At 63.8% G+C, this 21455-nt stretch overlaps 1 protein-coding gene across 2 annotated transcripts; it reads right to left on the bottom strand.

Annotated features, from left to right (window-relative positions):
* Nucleotides 1-11818: 11818 nt before the first annotated feature.
* LOC311512234 (HAUS augmin-like complex subunit 5) lies at nt 11819-21091 on the bottom strand. Of its 2 annotated transcripts, none has more exons than XM_084613343.1 (19): nt 20927-21091; nt 19666-19728; nt 19367-19399; nt 19026-19050; nt 18424-18556; nt 17754-17913; nt 17326-17401; nt 16789-16868; nt 16650-16707; nt 16250-16377; nt 15909-15987; nt 15509-15654; nt 15067-15229; nt 14584-14664; nt 14246-14391; nt 13252-13366; nt 12870-12996; nt 12545-12677; nt 11819-12127 (listed from the first exon to the last, which is right to left on the bottom strand). In XM_084613343.1, the coding sequence occupies exons 1-19, from the start codon at nt 21022-21024 to the stop codon at nt 12007-12009; spliced, it is 1965 nt and encodes a 654-aa protein (XP_084469469.1). In that variant the 5' UTR covers nt 21025-21091; the 3' UTR covers nt 11819-12006. The 2 variants fall into 2 exon arrangements, with proteins under 2 accessions (XP_084469469.1, XP_084469468.1); XM_084613342.1 differs by having other exon boundaries at nt 11820-12127; nt 16650-16710; nt 20927-21090.
* Nucleotides 21092-21455: the final 364 nt, after the last annotated feature.

The following is a 21455-nucleotide window of genomic DNA, read 5'->3' as shown; positions in this document are numbered from 1 at the left end:
GTGTGTGTATGTGTGTGTGTGCGTCTAATTTTGGGAAGTGAAGTCACTAACCGCCGGGGGCTGGTTTCCTATTGGTGTGACCAATTTTTGCAAAGCTTTTTTTTTTTCTTGTCTTCTTCTTTTGGCGCTAGGGCTGGGTGGCTCTCTGCACTGCCGTTGATGAGGGCAACGGCACAAGGCTGAGAATTGGGGAGCTGGGGGGAGAGGGTGCACGGGGGGCCACAGGGATAGAATCCCATTTAGCCCTTGCATGGCAAAGTGGTGCCATGGCTTTTAGTAGTCAGGACCAGTGATCTGTACCACAGCAGCACCTAAAGAGATCAGGGCCCTGTTGAGCCAGGTGCTGCCCAGACACAGCGAGAGACAGGCCCTGCCCCAAAGAGTTTACAGTCTCCATACCCAAAAAGTGGGAGGAAAAAGAGAGGCCTGGTGTCACACAGCAGCACTGAGAACAGAACCCAGGAGTCCTGGCTCCTCCTGCTCTAACCAATAGCCCCCACTCCTCTCCCAGAGCCTGGCTAGAACCCAGGCGTCCTGGCTCCCAAAATGGGCAGGAGTGGGGTCTAGTGGTTAGAGGAAGGGAGGCTGGGCATCAGGACTCCTGGGTTCCATTCCCAGCTCTGGGGTTAGAGTAGGGTCTGGTACGTTAGCACAGCTGGGGCTGGGAGCCAGGACTCCTGGGTTCTTCCCATCCCCCCCTTAACCATCTCGCACAGCAGGAGGGGGCTGGGCAGGAAATGGTGATGGGGTGAAAACTACCAAGAAATGCAAATCCTCGAAGGAGCCTGTGCCAGGAACCAGGTGGTGCAGAAACCACAGCCCCCTCCCCACCTCGAACCCCCCCTTGGCTGAGGCCCCCAATCCACCCCCTATAAGCCCTAGGTGGCAGGGAATAGCCACAGTGCAGGACAGTATGGCCACACCCCCAATCCGCCCGTATGGGCCCTGGGGGGCAGAGAATAGCCACAGCACAGTGCACCTCGATGACACCCCAATCCTCCCCCTATGGGCCCTGAGAGGCAGAGAATAGACACGGTACTGGGCACCCCATCTAATTGAAGTCTTAAGTGTCCCAGTGACCCAGGGTGTGTCTATAGGAGGGGGATGGGGGGGGGCGTGTGTGTGTGTACGGATTGGTGCAAGTGTTTGTGTACGAATTGGGTTCTGCAGGGGTTGTGTGTGTGGGTGGGTGTTTGTGTAGCTGTGGGGGGGTGGTCGTGCAGGTGTGTGTGTTCGTTTGGCTGGATTTATGCATGTGTTTGCATCTGTTAGGGTTGTGTTGGTGTGCGGCTGGATTTGTGCGGGTGTTTGTGTATGTTAGTAAGAATGTGTGTGTGTGGCTGGATTCATGCAGGTGTTTGTGTATGTTTGCACTTATGTTTGTGTGTGTGCATCTCTGCTGCCCTCTGCTGGCTACAGCTACAACTGCTTCTCCATGTGTCACAGCCCCCATACCATCAACCTCAGTGGCGATTCCCCCATCCTACACGGGCTGGCTGGCCTGACCCTTCGCCCGTCTGCGGAGTGTGGTGGGGGCTTCAGCTCGCCCCCGTGGCTCAGGAGGGTGCAGGTGCGGGGCGCTGGGCTCTGATGCACCTGGAGGGCAGATCGGGTGGGGCGGGGCAGGGCAGGGCCTGTGGTTTCCGTTCCGCATTGCCTGGTGCTGGATCATTGCACAATCCCCAGCCATACTGCTCAGCGCGCCCCGAGAGGGAGTGGGGGGCCAAGCAGATGATCCAGTACCGGGGGGAGAGGATATGTGGTTGGGGGGAGGGAAGGTCTTGGGCTGCACTGGAGGAGTGCAGAGCAGGGGTGACACCCCAAAAACCTCCAGCAAAGGGATGGAGAGATGGAGAGGGTGGGGTACGTGGATAGAAGAGGCAGCGAGCCTAACATCTAAAAGGGGAGTGGGGTCTAGTGTTTGGGGGGGGGGCTGGTGGTCAGAATTCCTGGGTTCTATCCCCAGCCTTGGGAGGAGAGTCGGGTCTAGTGGTTAGAGTGGTGGGGGCGGAAGGGGTGAGCCAGGACTCCTGGGTTCTCTTCCTGGCTCTGACTCTCTCTTGTGTAATCCCTCGGCAGTTAACCAACCCGCCAGCGTGTGGGAGCGAGGGGTGGGGCCGGGTTGCAACACGGCCCAGAGTCCCGTGCGGCCCCCTTAGTTACTCAACCAGGGGCAGGGTGGGGGATGGCCTGGGAGATCCGCTAAGAAAGGTGCTTCCGATGCGTTTGTGTGTGGGTCATGGTGCCCCCTGCTGGATAGACCCCTCTAGATCAGAGCCATGGACCCCTCTAGCCCAGTCTCAGCCCGGGTCAGACCCTGGGAGCCCATCCTCATCTGTCGCCACGGCTATGTCTATTGGTCTCCTGGAAAGGTCCTTTCCCATAGGTAGCTGTCCAGTGGCAGTGAGTTCCACAGGCCTCGGCAAAGGCTGCGTGGGGCGGGAGGTCCTTGTGTTGGGAGCGCTGGGAGTGAACTCTGTGTGGTTGTGTCTGAGCATGATTGTGAATATTCCAGTGTGTGGGGGGGTGATTGTCCCTCTCTTTCGGGGGTGGGCTAGCGTGTGCCCTGGATGTGGAATGTGTGAGTGTCTGTAGGTGTTTTTGGGTCTGTGTGAGTCCCTTTGAGCGTCAGCGTGTCTGAATGGCTGGCTGTGTGGAGTTGTTGAGGTGTTTGTGTGGTAGCTGTGGTTTGTTTGTGTGTGTGTGTCACCTGCTACAGGATACAAAGTCCTGCAAAACCATTTCCTACCGGTTAGCCCCACAACACATTGACACTGATACAAACACAGTGTCACACACACACACACACAGAGCAGGGCTCAGCCAGGCCAGCAGGGGACGGCAGGAACACACACGTCTCCCTAGGGCCAGCTTGGATGATTTCCCATCACAACCCCGCACGGTGCTGGTGGCCCCACACGCGAGTGGGCAGTGGTGCGCGGCGGGGGGGGGGGGAGATGTGATGGATTTGGAAGGAAGCACTTTGGGAAAATCAGTCCAGGCCCTGAGCAGAGCTGGGACACAGACACAGTTACCCCTGCAGCACCCAGGCAGGGGAGTGGGGTCTAGTGGTCACAGCAGGGTGGGGGCTGAGCGCCAGGACACCTGGGTTCTCTCCCTGGCTCTGGGCACGGAGTGGGGTCTAGAGGTTAGAGCAGGGGGACAAAACGTGCGGCTTTAATATTTCCCAAGGCTGTGGCTGGATACAGGTTTTTGGAATGACTTTCGGGAAATATTTTGTTTCCAGACAGACTCCAGATACCAAACGATGGTGCTAAGACGCTCCCCCTGCGCCCCCCGCCCATTACCCCAGGGTCCGAGCCTCTTCCCAACCCGCAGGGTAGTTCTCCTCCCAGGCTCCGGCGAGGGCGGGAAGCGCCACCAGCCCCATTTCCCGGATGGGAGAACTGAGGCCCAGAGAGACTGAGTGATGTGCCCGAGGGCACCCGGGAAGTGTGGGGCAGAACAGGGGGCTGGGACCGGATTCTTTTTCCTCAGGAAGTTTCTGCCCTCCCGCCTCCCCACTCTGCCCTGCTCCTGGGCAGCTATGGTGCAGGGGCGGGGCTTCGGGAGAAGGGGTGGGCTGGGGGCGGGGCCTTGGAGGAAGAGGCGGGGCAGGGGGCGGGCCCAGGAGGGGTGGGACAGTGTGGGAGCGGGAAGGGGTGGAGCAGGACCAGGGTTTCAAGAAGAAGAGGAAGCACAAGGGGGAAGGGGCAATGCAGGGTTGGAGAATTGGGGAAAAGGGGCGGCACGCGGCAGAGCCTTGAGGGAAGGGGCGGTTAGGGGGCGGGGCCTCTGGAGAGGGGCGGGGCGAGGGCGGGTCCTTGCAGGAAGAGGCGGGGCAGGGCCGGGCCCTGGCGGGGTGGGACAATGCGGGAGAAGGGATGAGGGAAGGGCGGTGTGGGGGCGGGGTTAGGGGGAAAGAGGCGGAGTCTTGGGGAAGGGGCGGGGCAGGCCAGGGTTTCAAGAAGAAGGGGAAGCACAAGGGGGAAGGGGCATTGCGGAGTTGGAGAATTAGGGAAAAGGGGCGGCACCGGGCAGAGCCTTGGGGGAAGGGGCGGTGCGGGGGCGGGGATTGGGGGGAAGAGGCGGCATGAGAGCAGGAGATCGGGGAGAAAGTGAAGCGCCGGGGGGAACTCGGGGGGAAGGGGCGGGGCCTCGAGCGATGGGGAGGGGCAAAGGTGGGGGCTCGGAGGAAGGGGAGCCGCGGGAGGGGGGTGGCCACGTTCCGGCGCTGGTGGCCCCCCCCACTTTTAGGGACCGGAAATTCCGTCGCCCCTGCGCGCCCTGCACCCCCAGAAATCCCCCTCCATGCACAGCCCGGCTCTCACTGCCGGGCTCCCCGAGCCGAGTGCAGAAGCTGGGGGAGCTCAGGGCAGGGACGGGCCGGTGGCTGGACCAGTGGCGGCCGGAGGCTCCCCCCGGGGCCGGGGCCGAGAGGGGCAGCGGGGCTGAGGCGGAGCGCGGCACCCAGGGCCTGGGGCGGGGAGACGAGGGGGCGGGGCGGGGCCCCTGTCGGGGGGCGGGGTTATGCAGATCAGCCGCGTCCGGCGGCAGCCAGGGGGTTCGGCGAGATGAGCCGAGGACGCGGGCGGAGAGAATGCTCTGTGTCTGAGCAGAAACCGGTGCGGGGAGTCCGCATCGGAGTCACTCCGGGGCAGTGATTGCCACTTAGCTACGAAGTTATCAGAGTAGCTCCTGGGGACGTGAACAGCTGTGGGGGCGAGAGGGCAGCGCGGTGTCCCAGGCTCCCGGTATCGTTTCTCGGTCTCTATGGCTTAGATCAAGTGTCTGGTCTTCTCCGTTTAATCTCCGGTGTGTTCTCCAGGCGAGAGCTTCATATTAAATGGAGTTTTGGAACAGGGAGCGGGATGAGGAGCTCGCTCCGTCCGCTCCACTCATCAGCCCGGTGTTGCGTTGCTGCCGGGCGCGCTGCCCTTCCCCGGGGCGGGGGAGAACCTGCTGCTAGAAAAAAACCAGCTGCCTCGTGCGGCTGCGGGTCTGTTCCCGGGAGCTGGGGGGTCAGCGGGTCAATCCCCGCCCCCGGCGCCCGCTGCTTTCTCCGTCCGCACGAGCTGCCTTGGCTCCTCTCGCCGCTGCCGCCGGACGCGGCTGATCTGCATAACCCCGCCCCCCGACAGGGGCCCCGCCCCGCCCCCTCGTCTCCCCGCCCCAGGCGCTGGGTGCGGCGCTCCGCCGCAGCCCCGCTGCCCCTCTCGGCCCCGGCCCCGGGGGGAGCCTCCTGCCGCCACTGGTCCAGCCACCGCCCCGTCCCTGCCCTGAGCTCCCCCAGCTTCCGCACTCGGCTCGGGGAGCCCGGCAGCGAGAGCCGGGCTGTGCATGGAGGGGAGTTTCTGGGGGTGCGGGGCGCGCGGGGGCGACGGAATTTCCGGTCCCTAAAAGGGGGGGGCCACCAGCGCCGGAACGTGGCCACCCCCCTCCCGCGGCTCCCCTTCCTCCGAGCCCCCACCCTTGCCCCTCCCCATCGCTCGAGGCCCCGCCCCTTCCCCCCGAGTTCGCCCCGGCGCTTCACTTTCTCCCCGATCTCCTGCTCTCATGCCGCCTCTTCCCCGCAATCCCCGCCCCCGCACCGCCCCTTCCCCCAAGGCTCTGCCCGGTGCCGCCCCTTTCCCCAGTTCTCCAACCCCGCAATGCCCCTTCCCCCTTGTGCTTCCCCTTCTTCCTGCAACCCTGGCCCGCTCCGCCCCTTCCCCAAGACTCCCCCCCCCACACCGCCCCTTTCCCCCTAACCCCGCCCCCACACCGCCCTTCCCTCATCCCTGATCCCGCATGGTCCCACCCCTCCAAGGCCCGCCCATGCCCCGCCCGTTCCTGCAAGGTCCCGCCCTCGCACCGCCCCTTCACTCTAGGCTCCGCCCCAGACGGCCCCTTATCCCCAGGCCACGCCCCTGCACCACCCAGCGGCCCAGGAGCAGGGCAGAGTGGGGAGGCGGGAGGGCAGAAACTTCCTGAGGAAAAAGAATCCGGTCCCAGCCCCCTGTTCTGCCCCACACTTCCCGGGTGCCCTCGGGCACATCACTCAGTCTCTCTGGGCCTCAGTTCTCCCATCCGGGAAATGGGGCTGGTGGCGCTTCCCGCCCTCGCCGGAGCCTGGGAGGAGAACTACCCTGCGGGTTGGGAAGAGGCTCGGACCCTGGGGTAATGGGCGGGGGGCGCAGGGGGAGCGTCTTAGCACCATCGTTTGGTATCTGGAGTCTGTCTGGAAACAAAATATTTCCCGAAAGTCATTCCAAAAACCTGTATCCAGCCACAGCCTTGGGAAATATTAAACAAAGCCACACGTTTTTCCCTCGTGTAGCCTGCCCCCGACCTGGCACCAGCCCCCAGTTCTGCCCCCTTCCTGCCACCGCAGCCCCATCTCACCTCCTGAACCTCTCTGGGTGCCCTGGGCCCCTCGTAACAGGGGGCTGTCCAGGGGGGTGCAGGGGGGGTCTCTCCTTGCAGCCATGGGGGGGGGGAATCTTGTGGCTGTCCAGCCCCTCTGGACACCTCTACCAGAGACCCCCAAGAAACCCACAAGTTTCCTCCGCATGTGAGGAGGGGTCCCTACTTTCTGACTTGGGCTAGAGATATGGAGAGGGGTGTTTCCGTGATGTCAGAGCCCCGGGGCTCAAATCATGACTCTGAAGTGGCAGGGCAACCTCCCTCCCGCCCCCCAATCCCGCTCACATTCAGCTAGGGGGCTGGGCTGGGATCTCTAGGGAGGGAGACACAGGAAAAAACAGCTACCACTATGGAACCCAGGAATCCTGGATCCCAGTCCCCCTGCTCTAACCTCTAGATCCCACTCTGCTCCCAGAGCCAGGGAGAGAACCCAGGGGTCCTGGCGCCCAGCTCCCACCCCGCTGTGACCACTAGTCCCCACTCCCCTGCCTGGGTGCTCCAGGGGTAACTGTGTCTGTGTCCCAGCTCTGCTCAGGGCCTTGACTGATTTTCCCAAAATGCTTCCTTCTGAATCTATCACATCTGCCCCCCCCGGCCCGTCACTGCCCACCCGTGTATGGGGGCACCAGCACCGAGCTGGTTCGTGATGGGAAATCATGCAAGCTGGCCCTAGGGAGACGTCTGTGCCCCAACACACCCGGGGCACACACTAGCCCACCCCCGAAAGAGAGGGACAATCACCCCCCACACACCGCAATATTCACAATCGTTCTCAGAGACATAACCGCACACAGTTCACTCCCACTGCTCCCAACACAAGGACCTCTTGCCCCATGCAGCATGTGCTGAGGCCTGTGGAACTCACTGCCACTGGACAGCTACTTATGGGAATGGACCTTTCCAGGAGACCCATAGACATAGCCGTGGTGACAGATGAGGATGGACTCCCAGGGTCTGACCCAGGCTGAGACTGGGCTAGAGGGGTCCATGGCTCTGATCTAGAGGGGTCTATCCAGCAGGGGGCAGCGTGACCCACACAAAAACCTACTGGAAGCACCTTTCTTAGCGGATCTCCCAGGCCATCTCCCACCCTGCCCCTGGTTGAGTAACTAAGGGGGCCGCACGGGACTCTGGGCCGTGTTGCAACCCGGCCCCACCCCTCGCTCCCACACACTGGCGGGTTGGGTAACTGCTGAGGGATTACACAAGAGTCAGAGCCAGGGAGAGAACCCAGGAGTCCTGGCTTGCCCCTCTCCGTGCCCCCACTCTAATCACTAGACCCCACTTCCCTCCCAGAGCTCGGGATAGAACCCAGGAATTCAGACCACCAGCCCCCACCCCCAACCACTAGACCTCACTCCCTTTTTAGATGTTAGGCTCACTGCCTCTTCTATCCCTCTCCATCTGTCCATCCCTTTGCTGCAGGTTTTTGGGGTGTCACCCCTGCTCTGTACTCCTCCAGTGCAGCCCAAGGCCTTCCCTCCCCGCAACCACATATCCCCTCCCCCCTGGTACTGGATCATCTGCTAGGCCCCCCACTCCCTCTCGGGGCGCGCTGTGCGGCGTGGCTGGGGATGGTGCAATGACCCAGCACCAGGCAACGCGGCATGGAAACCACAGGCCCTGCCCCGCCTGATTTGCCCTCCAGGTGCATCGGAGCCCAGCGCCCCGCACCTCCACCCTGCTGAGCCACAGGGGGCGAGCTGAAGCCCCCACCACACTCCGCAGACGGGCGAAGGGTCAGGCCAGCCAGCCCGTGTAGGATGGGGGAATCGCCACTGGAGGTGACAGTTTGGGGGCTGTGATGCATGGAGAAGCAGTTGTCGCTGCAGCCAGCAGAGGGCAGCAGAGCATGCGCGCACACAATTGCAAAGATATGCATGAATCCAGCCCCACCCACACATTATTACTAACGTACACAAACACCCACCCAAATCCAGCCACATCAACACACACCTGCACAGCTACACAAACACCCGCCCACACACAAAACCCCTACAGAACCCGATTCACACACAAACGTGCACAAATCCATACTCTCACACACCGCCCCCCCCCCCCATTCCCCTCCTATACACACACTTTGGGTCACTGAGAAACTTCAATTGGACGGGGGTGTCTATTCTCTGTCTCCCAGGGCCCGTAGGGGGAGGATTGGGGGCATGGCCAGGGCCCACTGGGCTGTGGCTATTCTCTGCCCCCCCAGGGTACATGGGGGTGGATTGGGGGCTGAGGGGGCACAATCCAATGTCAGCCAAGGGGGGGTTCGAGGTGGGGAGGGGGCCGTAGTTTCTGCACCACCTGGTTCCTGGTACAGGCTCCCTGCACTTCTTGGTAGTTTTCACCCCATCACCACTTCCTGCCCTGCCCCCTCCTGCTGTGTGAAATGGTTAAAAGGGGGATGGGAAGAACCCAGGAGTCCTGGCTCCCCGCCCCACTCGAACCCGAGAGCTGGGAATGGAACCCAGGACTCCTGAAACCCAGCCTCCCTTCCTCTAACCCCTAGACCCCACTCCTGCCCATTTTGGGAGCCAGGACGCCTGGGTTCTATCCAGGCTCTGGGAGGGGAGTGGAGGCTACTAGTTAGAGCAGGAGGAGCCAGGACTCCTGGGTTCTACTCTCAGTGCTGCTGTGTGATACTGGGCCTCTCTTTTCCTCCCACTTTTTGGGTATGGAGACTGTAAACTCTTTGGGGCAGGGCCTGTCTCTCGCCTCGCCCAACAGGACCCTGATCTCAGCTGGGGCAGGGACTGTCCTTCTGTCTGTGCAGCCCCCAGCACAACGGGGGCCCTGCTTCTGCCCCAGTCTCTTTAGGTGCTGCTGTGTACGGATCAATACACCTGAATACTAAAAGCCATGGCACCGCCATTGCCCTGCAAGGGCTAAATGGGATTCTTACCCCTGTGACCCTCCGTACATCCCCCCCGCGACAAGTTCCCCGAGTCTCTGCCCTGAGCCCCTTGTGCTGCTCAATGGCAGTGAAGAAAGCCGCCCAGCCCTAGCAACAAAAAGACGGGGATGAAAAAAAAAAAAGGCTTTACAAAAATTGGTCACACCAATAGGAAACCGGCCGCAGCGGTTTGCGACTACACCCGCCCCCCTGCGCTTATCCGTCCCCCTGGGGGAGCAGCGATGGACGACACCATCCAAGTAGGTTCTGGAGATGTTCCTCCAGCTGCCGGCGTCTGGGCTCCAGCCGGTGCTGGGCTGCATTCAGTTCCTCTCTCTGGTGCGTGCCCCGGCTCCACACACGCCACCCCCCCCCACACACACACGCTCAGGACTGAGCTTAAATAACCCAACCCAACCCGCCCCAGGGAGAGACACCCACGGCGCTGCTCAGCCGGAGTCCCACAAAGGAAGATGCCTCCCCCTACCCATTCCTGAGCGTGTGGGAAGGGGGTCAGGATTGGGAAGCATGGGGCACCTATGGATGGTCAACCCAAGCAGAGGAGGAAGGATCTCAAGCCAGAAGGGAAGTGGGAGGGCCTGTGCCCCCAACATGGAGAATCTGGGGTGGAACCTTGCTTAACAGGTCAGTCTGTCCTTTCTGTTACTGTCCCCTTCTAGCTTTATCTAGCGCTCCTGTTTGTTCATTTGTTCTTTTTTGTTCCTTTCCTTCCGTAGTTTGCAGGTTCTTGCTTCCTTTCCCCCCCCTCTACCTTTCATGCTCTTTCTTTCCTTCACTTTCTAATGTTTTTCCTCTCCCTTTATTTCTTTCTCTGTCTCACACACTTTTCTCTCTCGCTGATCATTTTTTTTCACTTGCTATTTTTCCTCGCTCCCTTCCAAGCCCAGTGGCCCAGGGAACTGGGAATCTCGTGCCCTGCATCAAACCAAAAACCCGTTGGCATCAAGGGAACAAGATCCATGGCCAAGACCCAGTTGGATTTTGGGGGCAGCCTTTGATATTTAGAGGAGGGGCAGGGAAGACGTTTCTTAGGCTCAGAGCCACTTTGATCGTCTCCAGGATTCTACGGCTTTGCGATCATGCTGGGCTACTACATTTGTTCCTCAGTAGGGAAAGCCGGGGTTTAAAGCCGGTTTGTACAGCGGGGTGCAAAAGGGGGCTGAAAGTGGGGGGGTCCCAGAACCAGCAAGGAAATCACAAGGGCTATTAAGATTGATCCACCGTCATTCCTGGAAATCAGGGGCAGCGAGACACCAAAATGCCTGGGAAGGTCTGGGCCTGCTGGACGAAAGCTGCTGCAACCAGAGAAGGCTCGGTCCTCCGCATTCGGTTCTGCAGCCACGTTAAGCACAATCCGGCAAGAGGATGTTTTAACCAGCTGGGCTGCGACTGAGCTGAGGGGAATTAGCAGCCTTGGCAATGACAGTGGGGTCTCGGCTCCCTGGCCAGCAGCATCTTAGCTGTGGCCAGGGGAATTGTTTGATTTGCAGGGTGCTGCAGGGCTTTGGCCTGGGGATCAGCCAAAGCCTGCATATGCTATCAGCCAGCACGGGGCAGCAGGAGCCCATGTCCCCCCAACCAGCTGAGGGTACTCCAGACCCCCTCAGCTCCCAGGGGATGGGTACAATGCTGGCACCCTCCTTCCCCCCTGCAAATCACCCAGGTGGTGGCCAGCTCTGGGACACTCCCAGGGCCCGGTCTGAGGAAGTCAGAGGGATCAGCCTGAGAGGGACCTCCCACCCCCCACCGATAGGTGCTGTCTACCCCCACTTCCTAGCTGGGGGTCCCCCCAGCAAAGCTTCCCTCCACTTGATTTCCAATAGGAAGGGGGAGGGGGTGAGTCTGGGAGCCAGGGCTCCTGGGTTCAAGCCACTCACCTCTCCCTGTTCCATCCCTCAGTTTCTCCATGGAAGAGGGATAAGGACAAAGTTGCCCCCAAAGGCTTCAGAGGTGGTTCTGCCAAGGAGGGGATGGCCGCAGCCGAGCTCAGGGAAGGGATGGCCGCAGCCAGGGCGGTGAGCTCAGGGATGGGATCCCTGCCTGCCCCAAGTGGACTGCACTGGGTAGGACAGGCAAGGAAGATGCAGCAGGGGCTGTTGCTACCTCAGCACAGGAATAAACCCCTGGGCTCAGGTGCCCGGGACAGGGCCGTCTTTACTGGCCCCTAGGGCAGGGCACAAGGGAGGGCGGGATGGTCCAGGCAGAACCACAGGCCAAGCCAGCCTGGAGCAGCCAGATAGAGCTGGTGCCCCCTAGCAGGGGACCATTCCCCACCCACCTTAGCCTGCCAGTCCCTGCCCTGGGGCAAGTCGGAGCTGGCGTCCCCCAGAGGGGAAAGGCCCCATGTCCCAGTCCCTGCCATAGACCTGGATGCGCATTAGTCAGTTTATTCAGAACAATGGGAATTACAGAACGCCACAAAACCCACGTGGGATCCCCCCCACACCTGACACTGCTCCCCCATCTCCGCTCAGCCCCACCAACCCTCCCACCACCAGCATCTGGGTCACCCCCCTTACACTGACCCCCCACCTTGCGGAAGAAGGGACAGCTGGGTTAGGCCCCCAATACCTCCTCCCCAGATAGGTGCGTCCCACCCACACTCCTTCCCTAACATGGGTGTGGCTACCTACAACTGCACCCCTTTGGGGGCGGGGCTCCCCAAGCCCCTCCCAGGCAGGACAGGGCCATCAGGCCCAGCTGTGCTGCTGGAGGGTCTTGAGGGCCAAGATCCAGCGCTCCAGCCACTGCTGCAAGGTGAGGCCCTGGCGGTGCTCCGTCGGCAGGGAGAACTGCCCCGGCTGCTCCCACCTGAACACAGGGACGGGGAGAGAGGGGAGCAGGTGAGATAGCTCCTTCCGGCTCCCCACCCCAGTTCCCCCCCCAGCACAGACACCACCACGTCCACACTCAACCTGCACGCACAATCTCCCCCCCCAAAATCATCCCTTATTGCATATGCCCCCCCCCCCGGCCGCTCCCTAGGTACGCCCATTCTCCAGAGGCACCAGACCACCCCCTTCCTTCCCACCCCAGCCTCCAACCCCCCAATCAGTCCCTCCTGTGCCCCCCCTCCACTTGGGCAAGCCCCCTTCTTCCTCACAGCCCCCACCCCACCCCTGGCAGGGGAGAACCAACCCTGGACCCCCTCCCAGCACAGGATGGGCAGGGCCTCCCCCCTCTGGAGAACAAGGCGTCCCATAAACCAGGTGGGCAGGGGCTCCTCACCAGGAGTCGATCGTGGCCTGCACCTCAGGCCAGCGCTCCATGTGGCGCTCGCACTGCTCGGTCACCAGCTGGATCCGCGGCCCCAGGGCTCCGGCCTGCTCCCGGTCGTGGTCCCGCAGGGCCTGCAGCAGGACTGGGGGAAAGAGACATTGGTGAGGCCCGGAGGAGTTATGGCTGGGGGGGGGGGTGCTGAGCTGTGCTGGGCGGATGCCATGATCCTGCCACCCTTCAGGCCGGCTCGTGTGCCAGTAGGGTGCCCCTCGCAGAACATGGGAAGGGGCCGCAGGCTGGGGGTCGCCCCCCTGGAGCCATGGGGAGAGCTCACCTTGCACGTCAGTCACCTGGCGCTGCTGCAGGCTGGCTAGCGCCTGGCTCTTGTAACTCAGCTGGGCACGCAGGGCCAGCAGCTCCTTCTTCAGCTCAGCCATGTGGGGCAGGAGGTGCTCTGGGGCCTGGGGCAGAGACAGATAGACACAGGGGGTGAGGGGAGACAGGGCCTGCCCCTTCTCCCCCAAGATCACCCCCCAGGGGGCTCTGGGGAGGTTTAATGCAGAATAAACTTGGGGGGTGCTCCTGTCCCACCCCCTCCCCAGGGCCCCCCATCCCATCTCTCCCCAGAAGAGGGTCTCAGAGGAGGGGTTCACTCCCACCCTGTGGGGAGACATTCCTGCTCCCTGTCCCATTGCTCCACCAAGTGTGCGTCTCACCTTGTAGAGAGGGAAGCCGGCAGCCTGGCACACAGTGAGGAAGGCCCGGTGCTGGGCGACCCCCGTCCGGTCCAGCCGATGGATGGAGAGCTCGTGGGCCGGGACCTGCTGGGACCTGGAGGCGGGGGACGACCGGGTCAGGGCAGCTGAGGATCAGCCCCTGAACCCCTCACCCTCAGGCATCCCCCATCCCCACCGGGCACCCCAGCCCACAGCCCTCCCGCTCCCCAGGAAGGGCTGGCGGGGCCCCGTCCTCACAGCAGCCTGCCGGCATAGTACAGCATTGGTACCCCCGGGAGAGCAGGTACCAGTGTTCCCAGCGTATTAATACCCCAGAGTATCAATGCTCCTCTCATCGCTAGAGGCTACCGACGCTCCTAGAGCATTATCAGCCCAGAAAGTATTAATCCTCCTACCACAGATCTGGGATACCAAGGCTCTCAGAGCATTACCCCCCGCCCCCCGGAGAGAGTATTCATGCTCCCACCAGAGTATTAAAGCCCCTGCCCTATTCTCAGGGTATTAGCTCTCCGCCCAGAGAATACGGGGTTTTCATTAGTATTCCCCAGCACCAACGCTCCTGCTCGTCTCCGTGCCCCGACTGCAGCATTAATCCCACTGCCTAAGTACTCCCAGAGGACCAGCGCCCCCAGCTTGGGGCAGAGGAGCAGAGTACCAGTACTGCTCTGCGGGCATCTCCCTCCCTCCCTCCAACCGGCAGATCTCAGGGTGCTTTTCCCAAGGTGGGTCTCAGCCCCGTTTCAGTGGGACACAGGTGGGGAGGGAAGGGGGAGAGAAAATCCCAGGAATCCTGCATACCCCAAGTCCAGTAGTGCAGGAGGGGGAGCACAGGTACACCCCCAAGGCCAAGGGGCGCCCCCCCATATGGGGACCCAGCCCCTGGGGCAGCCTAAGAGGGGACAGTTGGCACCAGGACCCTGCTCGCTGTGGGGGAGAGCAATCAGACAGAGCAGGAGGGTGGGGGGAGACTCACCCAGGGAGGCTGCGGTGCAGCAGGCAGGGGAGGGCGATGGCCCCCAGCTGCCGGACCTCGCGCTCCACCCCCCCGTGCAGCCGCTGCGACTCCAGGGTCACGTCCTGTTCCGGGCCCAGCAGCTTCCTCTGCACGAAGGCCTGGACCTGAGAGAGAGAGAGCGGGGTTTGGGGGAGATCATGCTGGTGCCCCGCCCTCCCAGCCCTGGGCCCCACTCCCCCAGCCCTGCCGGTGCCCCTCAGGCCCGACCCACAGCCTCCTGGTATCCCAGCCCTGGACTCCCCCATCCTCTGTCAGTGCCCCTTGATCCTGCCCCATGGCATGGGAGGGTGTCTCACCTCGGCCTGGTCCTTGCGGAGCTGGCATTTGATGTAGGAGGTGCCTTTGATCAGCGCCCGGACGTGCTGCTGCTTTTCGCGCTGGGGACGAAGGAGGGAGAGAAAGTGTCAGTCCTGGGGATGCTTCAAGACAGTGTCCTTGCTCCCCCCGGGGCAGCAAGGCACCCCATATTCAACCCCGCAATCGCTCCCTTTCCCAAGGAAGGAACCCCCCCAACCCCCAACTTGTTCACTCCTTCCTTTCCCTGTCTCCCCTCCCCCCCATCGTCCCCAAACCCATATACTCCCCCCAGCATGCACCCCCTCTACTTCCTTCCCCCCAGCCAGGTACCCTGTGGATCCCCCTCCACGAAACCCCACCCACGGGCACCCTCCCAGCCAACCCCACCTCATCCTCCTGTGTGCCCTACTGCCTCCCCACCCCCCAGGCAGGTCCCACGTCCAGAGGTTGCCCTGCTCTGGCCCCCAGATTCCCCCACTCACCACCAGGTGGCGGAAGTCCAGGATGCGCTGACGCTTGCTCTGCAAGGCCCGCAGCTCCGCATGGCGGGCACTTGCCTCCTGCTCCAGTTCCTGGCAGCCTCGACGCAGCCCATCCCGCAGCCCTGCCAGCCGCACAGCCCGCAGCTCCAGGTCCAGCACCGCCCTGGGGGCCAGGCGGGACAGGCCAGTTCAGTGGGGGGGTGGGGGGGAGTCTCCCCAGCAGGGGGTGCTCACCACAGGGCCCCGAGAGCGCAGGGGGACCCCACAGGACAGGGAAGTCTCCCCAGCAGGGAGCGTGCTCCAGGGGGCCCTGACAGAGCCGGGGTACCCCTGGGGTGGGAAGTCCCGCCAGCAGGGAGCGCTCTCCCAGCGGTGGGTGGTCACGAACTGTGCAGGGCTGAGTCCAGGGGGCGGGGTGTCTCCCAGGGCCTGCGGCAGCTACCTAGCAAGGATCGCGTGCTCCGAGCCGTCCGCCACCAGCCGGTGCATCTCCTGCAGGAGGGAGGCCAGCTGGGCCGTGCTGCGCTGCTCCCGGGCCTGTAGGGGGAGCTGCTGCACCCACAGCTCCTCACACCTGCTCCAGCCTTCCTGCAGCCGGGGGAGGGAGCAGGTAAGGAGGGGCCAGGAGACTCTGCCCCCTCCCCCCACTATAACCCAGCTGGAGATATGGGCCCTGTTGTCCCTGGGACCCCCCAGCACCGAGATACAGCCCCTTCCCCCTGATATATCCCACACTCCCGGAGCCCCGGATGTGGCTCCCTCCCCCCCACTATATCCTAGCCACTGGCACTGCCCAGCCCCCACATGCGGCCCTGCCTGCCCCTCCCCATGCCCCCACTCACCTGTATGAGGCCCCGGACTGAGGGCAGGGCTGCTGGCGGCCCCGCCAGGTCTTCCAGACGGGAGCTCTCGTAGCGGAACCTGCAGGTCAGAGGGCAGAGATACAGGTCCCAGCATTGGTGCCATGGGTCACTGCAGCACCACTGGGGTGACAGGCCCCAGAGCCCCGACTCTGCCCCCTGCAGTACAAGCTGACACCACCAGGGGGCCAAAGACCCACAGCACCCCTCTCTCTCGAGCTCTGACTCTGCCCCCACCCCCAAGTACAAGCCACCACCACTGGGGGGCGATAGCTCCGTACAGCACCACACCCCCACACTGTCAGCCCCTTAGCGGTACCCACTTGAGGGCCTCTACGTCGCGGGGAATGTCAATGCGGCTGGTGAGCTCCTGCATCTGCAGGGTGTTCTCCAGGGCCAGGTGCTCCAGGGCTGCCAGGACATGGTTGGGAGGGTGGGAACCCACGATGGCCTGCGTGAGCAGAGAGGTGGGATGAGCCACAGTGGGCCAGTGATGCTGTACCTTCCCTCACGGCTGGCTCCAATGCCCCATACGGGGCTAGAGGGCGCTGCGCTGCAGGGAGCAGGGCAGGGGGCTCTCCCCTGGCAGTCAGGGCTGCCCCAATGCCCCAGTCCAGCGCTAAGGGGCTCCCAGCTGCCCCTTCCAGAGGTGGCTGCATCCCTGCAGCAGGCGAGCCGTCCCCAGGGTCCCTACCCCATTGCTCCTCCCTCCCCCCCCGTTACCTCCACGGTGCTCAGCCAGTGCTGGTAGGACGTGTCCAGCAGCTCCTCGCTTGTCCCGCTGCTAAGAGAGAGACACATGAGGCGGGTCAGAAACAGAGCACGGGGGAAGGAGAGGGCAGGGGAGCTCACAGGGTCTTACGGGACGGCCGCAGATGTGCTGTGCTCGAAGAGTGACTTCAAGAAGTGGAAGCGCAGCTGGCAGGCCGACCGCACGTCCCGCTGCGGAGACAGGGACAGACACGCGGACGGGTTACTGGGGTGGGGAAGACACGACGGCCCTCAAGAAAGCTGCAGATCACCAGGATCTACTGGATCCTCCCCCCTTATTGGGATCCAGGCACCAGGTTCAGGGAGATCCCTCAGGATCCCAAGACCTGATTGCCAATGGCCCGACAGACTCTCCCCGGGGCCCAGTCCGATTCCCTCCTCCTTCCCAACCAAACCCCATCGCCAGATCCCACAGGGAGATCTCCAGAGCCCCATGCTGGCATTCACAGGGCTCAGATTACCGGGTACCCCTTGCCACTAGATCCTGCCTTGGCATCTCCAGATCCCCCCCCATGAGATCTAGGACTGGGATCCCCAGATCACCACCCCCAACTAGCAGAGGGGAGCAGGATTCTCAAATTCCTCTCCCCCCGCCCAGGATCTACCCACTATCCTCTCCCCAACTCACCAGTACTTCAGGCTCCAAGCCAGCAAATCCGAGGTCAGGCACCTTCCCTCCCACCGTCAGCTCCACCTTGGCCTTTCTGCAGAGACCAGAGGAGGCTGTGAAAATTGGCGTGGGGGGGGGGACAGGGGGTGTGAGGGGCAGGAGAGGAAGGGGGAGCACAGTTCAGGACATCCCACCCCCCCCCCCCCCCATCCCCAGCAGGACCCTGCCATGGAGCAAAGGATACTGAGAGATGCTACCCAGGATAGGCAATCCCCAATCCCTAATGCCACCTGCCATGGGACCCCCTACCAAGGAGCAAAAGATTCTGGGAGCTACTGCCCAGCAGAGATGTCCACCGGATAGTGCTTCAGAAGCAAAGGATTCCGGGGGACGCGACCAGGAGCAGTGGGGACCCCACGCTAAGGACGGAACCACCCCCCACACACCTGCTGATGTCCTTCAGCTGCTCCAGCCGCCCCCTCAGCTGTGCTACGCTGCCCTGCAGCTGCTGGCGTTCCTTGGCCAGGCGGGCCGCATAGGCCTTGAGCAGCAGGGAGCGGCGCTGGGCGTCACGGATCCGCTCCTGGGCCGCCTCCAGGGAGACCTCTGCGGGGTGGGAGCAGAAAGACCATCAGGGAAACCCCACCCCAAGCCCCAGACGCTAACTACAAGGCCCCACTCCCCTCCCAGAGCTGGAGATAGAACCCAGGAGTCCTGGCTCCCAGCCTCTCCCACTCCCCTGCCTCGCTCCCAGAACCCAGGAGTCCTGAGGTGACGGGTGTGAACCCCACAGGTGATTGTCTGGGGAGGGACCATAGGGGGAAAATCAGCAGCCCCAGGGGCCACGGGAACCTTGCGGATGGGGAAGAGACCACGTGGGGAGATGCTACCCCCAAGGACGGCGGGGCAGGGGAACAATCCTGCCCCGCCCCCCACGAAGAAATGGGGGGAAATGGATTTGGGCTGCAGGGGGACGATCCCACTGGGTGTTGGGGGAGAACAGATGGGAGGACTGGGGTGGACTTTGTGCCCTCCACCCCCAGAGCAATGGCCTGGGGTAGAGCGCTGGAGGCACAGACTACGCCGCCTCCCAGATCCTTGGGGCTCCCCCCTTACCGTCAGCCATGACCTCGCGCTGGGCTGTCTCTATCTGCAGGTCCAGCTGCTGCAGCTCCCCACGCAGGCGGGCCACGCCCTGGGCAAGCTGCTGGCGCCGCTCCTGCTCTGCTTCCGACCCACTGGGCTTTCCCTGTGGGGAGGGGGAGACACCGACTGCTGTAGACCCAGGCATCCTGCTCACCCCACGGCAAGGCCCCTGTTCCACCCTGCAGCACCCCAATCCCAATCCCCCACCCTCATCTCCCAGATCCACAGCTCAGCAACAAGGCACCCACTCTCTCCCACCCTATCCCATGCCATAGGACCCCTCTGCACCACGATCCCACCCCGACTCACTTCCCACCCACTGCTCCCACCCCGCAGCACCACCTGATCCTCACCTTGCCCCACGACCACATCCCCTACCCTGACACACTCTATCCCATCCCACAGCACCCCGATCCCCTTCCCCGCCCCTCCAAAACCAGATTACCATCCCCTACCGACTCCCCCACCCACCACAGCAACACCCAATCCCATCCACAACACCCATCCCATCCCACCCACAGCCCTCACCCACACGCCCCTATCCATCCAGCAGTCTCCACCGGCCCCCTCACCTCTGCCTCCTCCAGATGCTGGTACCTGACGCAAGGCCTGAGTAAAGGAGGCTGAACGTAGAGAGTGACAGAGGCCTGGACAGACGGACAGACACACAGACGTCAGGGAGAGCTCGGAGCCAGCAGGCTTCGAGGTCCAAGGCCAGGAGACAGACGCCAGCCAAGGGTCGGCAAGGAAATTAAACCCGCTCCTATAGGGCATAGGGGACACCGGGCTGGATGGGCCCAGGGGCTTGGTCTAGGCAGGGACGGGGCAGGACACTGGGCTGGATGGGCCCCTTGGTGAAAAAGCTGCCCATAGTAACAAGCCCCCACGGCAAAGGGGAACGAGGAAAGGATACCACAGCAAGTTCCCTCGGATCTTCTTCACATTCCTGTGAGGAAAGAGAGAGGGGTGAATCTACTGCAGAAGCAGCAATGGCTCTGGGAACGGAGGGGGGTCCAGTGGTTAGAGCAGAGGACGACGGGAGCCAGGACTCCTGGGTTCTACCCCTGGCTCTGGGAGGAGACCTGAAAAGCAGAAGGCCCCATGTCCGATTCCCCGCTGCTGCCCCCCTGAGCCAGCCAGTCCCCCGCCCTGGGGCTGGGTGGGAGCCAGCAGCCCTTTGAGGGGAAAGGCGCCGAACCCCATTCCTCTCACCTCTGGTGGTGCACGTGCCGGGTGACGTATCTCCAGATCTCCGCACACTGGCCTGAGCACATCCTGGGGATACAGAGCAACAGCATCAGCCCCACGGGGACGCGACCCCTACGAGGAGCATGGGTGGCCCTTCGTTGAGGGCCGTATACCCCCCCCACGTCCCTGCAGGGGGCTGGGAGGCCCTTTTATGGGGGAGAGCGGAGTGTGTGTGTGTGTGTGGGGGGGGCCTCTGGCCCCCCAGCTGGGATATAATCAAGGGGCAGTGAATGGGGATGTGGGGGCAGTAGGGCAGTCAGGGAACCCATGGGGAAGAAAGGTGGAGGGCTGGGGCAGGAAGGTACCAAGGAGCAGAGGAGGCAAGGGGGGACTAAGGAGGGAGGAGGACCGGGGGGCAGGACGCGAGGAGAGAGGGAGGCCGCCCCCACAGCGGGGACCCCGAAGGAGCAGGGGAAAGGTGGCCGGGGGGAGCCGCAGGAGCCCGCCGACAAGGAGGGAAATGGGAACTCGCGGAACAGGAGCCAGGGAGCGGGGGAGGGGCAGGGGGTGGCAGCCGTGGGGGGCGGGAGACGGGGGGGGTCCCCGCGCTGGGGGGGATGGTCCGGGGGGGGCGGGAGACGGGGGGGGTCCCCGCGCTGGGGGGGATGGTCCGGGGGGGGCGGGAGACGGGGGGGGTCCCCGCGCTGGGGGGGATGGTCCGGGGGGGGCGGGAGACGGGGGGGGTCCCCGCGCTGGGGGGGATGGTCCGGGGGGGGCGGGAGACGGGGGGGGTCCCCGCGCTGGGGGGGATGGTCCGGGGGGGGCGGGAGACGGGGGGGGTCCCCGCGCTGGGGGGGATGGTCCGGGGGGGGCGGGAGACGGGGGGGGTCCCCGCGCTGGGGGGGATGGTCCGGGGGGGGCGGGAGACGGGGGGGGTCCCCGCGCTGGGGGGGATGGTCCGGGGGGGGCGGGGAAGGAGCTGGGGGGCCCGAGCCGGGGGGGATGGTCCGGGGGGGGCGGGGAAGGAGCTGGGGGGCCCGAGCCGGGGGAGATGGTCCGGGGGGGCGGGAGACGGGGGGGGTCCCCGCGTTGGGGGGGATGGTCCGGGGGGGGCGGGGAAGGAGCTGGGGGGCCCGAGCCGGGGGAGATGGTCCGGGGGGGCGGGAGACGGGGGGAGTCCCCGCGCTGGGGGGGATGGTCCGGGGGGGTCCCCGCGCTGGGGGGGATGGTCCGGGGGGGCGGGAGACGGGCGGGGGTCCCCGCGCTGGGGGCCCGGGGCTCTCACCGGCGGAAGGCCCCGTCGGGGGGCACCTTCCCGGGGGGCAGCCCCATCTCCTGGGCCGCCCAGAGCTTCAGCTCCAGCGCGGGCCCGCCCCGCTCCATGCCGGGACCCGAGCACCGAGGCGCCGGCCGCTGCCGCAAGGCCCGCCGGGAGCTGGGGGCGGGGCCTGCCGCTGCTGGGGGGCGGGGCCTGCCGGCAGCCGCAATTTGCTGTTCCCCCCTTCAGGTGCGGGTCCCAGCACAGGCCCCGGGGTGGCCCCTCCCCGGTGTGTAACAGCGCCACCTGCAGGCTTCCGGCAGGACGAAGAGAAGGCGCAGCTCATGTGCCCTGCGCACTGAATTCCCGCGGGTCTTTGCTGAGCCCTTCTGTACCCCAGGGGTTCTCAAAATGGGGGTCGTGAGGTTATTACGTGGGGGGGGGGTTGCAAGCTGTCAGCCTCCACCTCCAACCAGGGGTGGGGATTAGAGGGAAGGGGCAGTGAGGGGGCAGGGACCCGGGGGCAATGGGCAGCGTGGCAGTGAGGACTCCGGGG

This window comes from Lepidochelys olivacea (assembly GCF_965140295.1).
Source record: "Lepidochelys olivacea isolate rLepOli2 genome assembly, chromosome: 24".
Taxonomy (NCBI): Eukaryota; Metazoa; Chordata; order Testudines; family Cheloniidae; genus Lepidochelys; species Lepidochelys olivacea.
This window is presented reverse-complemented; position numbering and strand designations above follow the sequence as displayed.

Bases quoted from the DNA above. Each gene is read 5' to 3' on its own strand.
- LOC311512234 (XM_084613342.1), bottom strand. From the start codon at position 21,024: ATGGAGCGGGGCGGGCCCGCGCTGGAGCTGAAGCTCTGGGCGGCCCAG. The intron at 19,729-20,926 runs GTGAGAGCCCCG...CTGTATCCCCAG, and splicing joins CCCGACGGGGCCTTCCGCCG to GATGTGCTCAGGCCAGTGTG. The intron at 12,128-12,544 runs GTGAGGAGCCCC...CCCTGTGTTCAG, and splicing joins CAGGCCACGATCGACTCCTG to GTGGGAGCAGCCGGGGCAGT.